Genomic DNA, 5,000 nt, shown 5'->3' with positions numbered 1-5,000 from the left:
GCAAGCTGAATCACCAGGAGTTCAAGTCCTGTCTTCGTGCGCTCGGTTACGATCTGCCGATGGTAGAGGAAGGACAACCTGACCCGGAGTTCGAGGAGATCCTGAACGTGGTCGATCCGAACCGCGACGGTCAGGTGTCGTTGCAGGAGTACATTGCCTTCATGATCTCGAAGGAAACGGAGAACGTGCAGAGCTTCGAGGAAATCGAGAATGCTTTCCGCGCCATCACCGCCTCAGATCCACGTCCCCGCCCTTACGTCACGAAGGAGGAATTGTACTCCGTAAGTATTGCATGCAAATCACAACGAGATTCTTTCAAGTGTCCCATGACTTCAAATTGTTTCATTTTTTTCTCTCTTGCCTCTCTTGCAGAACCTCACCAAAGATATGGCGGATTACTGTGTGCAGCGCATGAAACCCTACAACGACCCGAAGACCGGTCATTCGATCACGGGTGCCCTCGACTACGTGGAGTTCACCAGAACGTTATTCCAAAACTAAGCGTCGCGCTAACCACCTAGCGCCCAGCTTTTCTGCTACTTTCGTATTTCTAATTCGACTTTTTATGCATTTTTGACGATAAGAACAAATCAACCCCCGGAAGGGAGAATAATATATTTTCTTTGAATTTGATATATTTATATATTTGAGCGAAAGTGACGCGCCTCGTAGCAACAAGCAAGCAAGCAAGCACGCATATAGTGAGCCATCTGCCATTTCGCCTTCCGCTTTTCTCGTCACCATAGCCGGTGGTCGGTCTGCGAATGAACGAAACAACACGACACGCTCGAAAAGAGGATAATCCCAGTAAAGAACGATAAGCGCTGCGTCTCTGTGGTGGCGCAAGGGAAATTGAAACTCATTTCTGGTCAGTTTTTCGTATGAAATTGACTTTGAAGGTCGTGTGCTCCTGTCGCTGTCGCACAGTCCGAGTTTTTTTTTGAGAGAATGTGTCGATGTTAAGTGGTAATCCGCACCGTTCTGAATCCCTAGGCCGCACTGTAGTAGAACTGTCTATTATGTTTCCCCTCTTCTATAACATGTTTGTTGATGCCTTTGGCAAGCGATACGCAAAGTATTTATTTACACCGATATGAGCGAAATCACACGACTCCTGTCGAAGAGCGAGAGAACGTAGGAAAGCTGCCAGCAGAAGTGCAAAAATTAGTAATCAAACTACGAAGAAGCCACACCTTGGCACAGCGAATACACGATAACAAATATAACTACACGTATTTCTATTTATCTACTACTATCGGCCATCGGCATCACTGTTGCTACGAACGAACGAGCGAAGATCGGAACCGCTGGTTGCCGTCGTATATTGCTATATCTTCTTGAAAAATATGAAATAAACGATTGCATCAATTAAAAGCAATGTCTCGGCTAGGATAACGGTAGTATATATATCGCACTTTTATTAGACTGTTTGCAGCAGTTAACAGAAGGTTCTCTGGAGAGAACTAAAAGAAAATTCCCTTTACATTTTGGTCCAGTATCTTCTTCGTTTCCTCCGTCACGTCGATCAGCGTGGAGCTTTTGTTTAGGATGATGAATACGTGCCGCGCGTTACAGCTTCGCTTCACTATCCAGTAATCGTCGTGTGTTTTGACGATCGTTTCATCGGTCACGTTAGCTCGCTCATTGCTACGCGCATCATCCAGCAGGTCGACGATCAGGTTCATAACGTCATTCGGTAAGCTACTGCCGCTGCTTCCTCCACTGCTGTTGCTGCTACCACCGATACCACCGATCGTTTGGTACTGTGCCGGCCCTAATCGTACCGTGCCCCGGTGCTGAAGGTTGAGTTCGTTGAAGTAGATAAACTTGGGAGCCGAGGCGGAATCGTCCTTACTACTGCCGGAACAACCGATCCCATGGTTCGGTTCTCCACTGCTTTGCAGGTGCGCTCCGATGTCGGAGGAAATGCTTGTTAACTGTGGGTTTATGACGGCATTCAGCTCGTGATAGAGTGATTGCTCGTTATCGGCTGTATCGAGCAGCAGACACAAAGTGATACTCTGTACCTTACGGCATACCATCAGCGTGTAGCGCTTCGTTTTACCCTGCTCACTCACATACACCGACCGTGCCTGCTCGGGACTGGCGTTCAGATCGAACATGGGACTGTGGAAGTACTCGTACATGGTGTACAGATCGGTCGGGTTGATGCCACTCCAGACGACCTGATCGTGGTACAGGAAGATGCAATGTTTGATCGGTTCGAAGGTGGCCTCGATCATGTTAATGAAGTTTTGCACTCGCAGAAACAGCAACTGATTCAGGGGTAGATACTGAACGCTCCCGAATGCGTCTCCTACGTCACATCTCTTCATCTGCAGGTGCAGGATGTAGCTTTGGTAAAATGATTCCAACTGTCCGATCAGATTCGCCTGAGCGTCTAGATCGTCGCTCGGTTGCAGATTGTCCGCGTAGGTGCCATGGAACATGCGGAACAATCGGTACGATTGGCGTAACACCGATTGATAGACGGTGTCGTGGATTGCATCACCGTGGTACTCATTGTAGTCACCGGAATCGCGCGTTTTTCGCTCGAACGGGACGTTCAGGGTCATGATCATCCAGTAGCCCGGCTCGGGCTGATAATAAAACTGGCAGCTTTTCTGCGTGTGCAGCGTTTGCACGCTATCATCATTGGCGAATGTGCTGGAAAGACAGGAAGGCATTCAATAATCCGCTTTCTTATGTGGCACGTCCCCCTTACTTGCTGAACTTGATAATCGCTTCGCTGAGGCCAACATCTTTTATTTTGGTGTCGATATCCGAGTCCTGCGGATGGTAGAAAAGCACCTTCTTTTCCTCCTGTGGTAGGTAGAAATGGAGGTATTTAGTACAGCGTTGCACGGCCACTTAACATGAGACTTACTTCACCCTCTTTTGGGCCGAAGGCTGAGTTAAAAATGTAAAAACTCCGCAGAGAAAGTTCTGCTTTTATCACACGGTTACTCATTTTCACGGAGCGAGTTGTTTGTTTACGTTTTCCAGGAGGTTGTTGTGGGATTGATTCTCAAAATCACAAGATGACCGCGATTTTTCCAGCCAACGATAAGAAGCTGTATTTAATCATCCCTACGGTTATCTGCTGGAAAACAATACCAAAATTGCACATTTCGGTGAAAACGCAGTGATTTCCTTCGTCGTTTATCGAACTCTTCACAGTTCAGCTGCTGGCCACGAATCGGATGACGTTTGCGCAAACTGTCAAACAGTGTTGACGTGCGTGGTGTCCGGTTGAATTTCCGCAGGTTGATCCGAGAAAAACGATGGAGAAAATCAGGAGAAAAGCGCCTGCACGGGAACCGATCAAGCTGGGGGAGCTTGACTATACGCCCGTGTTGATTGCATTGGCCATTGTGTTCATCACCATCGGTAAGTTGCTGCCTTCTGGTTGTAGAATTTCCGCTGTTTTCATCTGCTATCTCTCCCTCCCCGACGTTTAGTGGTGCTGTTTCTATGGAAACGGAAGAAGACTGTCCGTTCTGCGGTGCTGTTCACGGGACTGTGTGAATCCGGCAAAACGTTCGTTTTCTCCAACCTGATCCTAGGCGATGAACGAGAAACATTCACTTCGATCAAAGAGAACATCGGCACCTACACGACGAGCAAGGGCCGTGAGTTGAAAGTGGTCGACGTGCCGGGACACGAGCGCTTGCGAGGCAAGTTCTTCGATCAATACAAAACCAGCGCAAAGGCGATCGTTTACATGATCGACAGTGCCACCGTGCAAAAGGATATCCGCGATGTAGCAGAGTAAGTGTAGCCGAGATCGTGTTGCTTAAGAGCCAAAATGATTGATCACTAATCGCCTTTCGTTTGCAGCTTCCTGTATACCATCCTGGCGGACAAAGCAATTGCCAATCTTCCCGTGATTGTGCTGTGTAACAAACAGGATGAAACCATAGCGAAGAGTGAATCGGCCATTCGAAGCATGCTAGAGAAAGAATTGTAAGGATCATCATCTCATCAGTCTCTTCGGACGCTCACTCTCATTCACTAATCTCTAATTTACGATTCTCCTTTGCAGTAACATTGTGCGACAAACGAGAAAAAATCAGCTGCAATCGGTTGATAACAGCACATCGTCGGTGGCATTTTTAGGTAAATCCGATAGCGTAGATTTTGATTTTGGACAAGTCTCGCAGAACGTCCGGTTTGTCCCTTGCTCGGCTCGCAACCAGGAACTGGACGAGCTGACCACGTTCCTCGAAACGCTGTGAGCGCATTTAAACGTACGGTACGGGTCGGCATCTCATTTAGTGCGTGTTTGTGTGCTTGATATAAGGACGTCAGTTTTGTAGGACGCTCATTTCTTAATCCGTTGAATAAAATGTATCATTATGGTGTGACTGAACGTGCTGTAGAGTGTAAAATGCTGAAATAATGTTAAAGTTCATTTACCGGTTGTCTGATATTGAGAAACGGTTGATATTGATTCAAACGATTGCTAATAAATGAACCTAGACTATTGCACTAGTATTACTATGATTGGAAAGGTTACAACTATTTGATCAATCGAGTTCCCTGTTTGATATGTTATGAATTTCTTTTTTTTTCGATGAGAGCTATCCAATATCCCGAGAAAACCTGCAGGATTGGGCGTTCCTTAACTTTCCTTGGTGTAAAAAAATAATCGTAAACCAAAAGGAAGACTAAAGTTTGATAAAACTGGATTAACGAGCTGAAGGACAACGGCGCTAGATCACAATCGATAGAAGAATCTCCGAATGCATGCGAAGATCACAAAAGCGCTTGAAGCGTATGATAAGCAAGAAGGTATAGGGACAAACCATCAACACCACAAGGTCCCTTGCACCCTGTTTCGGGCTGATGAAGAGGCCAGCCTTCCAGCGAGCGCCATAAATTACCGTAATAAATTACCACCAAGCACCTCCGTCCTCTCGTCCCCACGGGGAAAAGTAAGATCCGCCGCTCTCATCCAACTCCAGAAGTAGCCCAAACCCGCTAACATACGTATCGGG

The 5,000-nt window shown here is 46.9% G+C and overlaps 4 protein-coding genes across 7 annotated transcripts in view; 2 read left to right on the top strand and 2 right to left on the bottom strand.

Annotated features, from left to right (window-relative positions):
- The window catches only part of LOC125953903 (spectrin alpha chain), a 17,052-nt gene extending 15,653 nt beyond the window's left edge, over positions 1-1,399 (top strand). For all 3 annotated transcript variants that reach the window (XM_049683736.1, XM_049683735.1, XM_049683737.1), the window contains 2 exons: positions 1-281; positions 373-1,399. The exon at positions 1-281 is cut by the window's left edge and continues 329 nt beyond it. In XM_049683736.1, coding sequence (XP_049539693.1) covers positions 1-281; positions 373-501 — 410 coding nt within the window. In that variant the 3' untranslated portion in view covers positions 502-1,399. The remainder of the gene's footprint in view (positions 282-372) is intronic.
- Positions 1-5,000, bottom strand: part of LOC125953919 (DAZ-associated protein 2) — a 215,716-nt gene that overhangs the window by 23,546 nt on the left and 187,170 nt on the right. The gene's annotated exons all lie outside the window — the stretch shown is intronic.
- Positions 1,393-3,224, bottom strand: LOC125953910 (vacuolar fusion protein CCZ1 homolog). The gene is made up of 3 exons (XM_049683742.1): positions 2,888-3,224; positions 2,726-2,823; positions 1,393-2,667 (listed from the first exon to the last, which is right to left on the bottom strand). The coding sequence occupies exons 1-3, from the start codon at positions 2,969-2,971 to the stop codon at positions 1,464-1,466; spliced, it is 1,386 nt and encodes a 461-aa protein (XP_049539699.1). The 5' UTR covers positions 2,972-3,224; the 3' UTR covers positions 1,393-1,463.
- On the top strand, positions 3,234-4,372 carry LOC125953917 (signal recognition particle receptor subunit beta). The gene is made up of 4 exons (XM_049683755.1): positions 3,234-3,390; positions 3,462-3,771; positions 3,841-3,966; positions 4,046-4,372. Exons 1-4 carry the CDS (start codon positions 3,285-3,287, stop codon positions 4,236-4,238), a joined length of 735 nt encoding a protein of 244 aa, XP_049539712.1. The 5' UTR covers positions 3,234-3,284; the 3' UTR covers positions 4,239-4,372.

This window comes from Anopheles darlingi, chromosome 3 (genome assembly GCF_943734745.1).
Source record: "Anopheles darlingi chromosome 3, idAnoDarlMG_H_01, whole genome shotgun sequence".
NCBI lineage: Eukaryota > Metazoa > Arthropoda > Insecta > Diptera > Culicidae > Anopheles > Anopheles darlingi.
The sequence above is the reverse complement of the archived record's forward strand: the minus strand, read 5'-3'. Positions and strand labels throughout refer to the sequence as shown.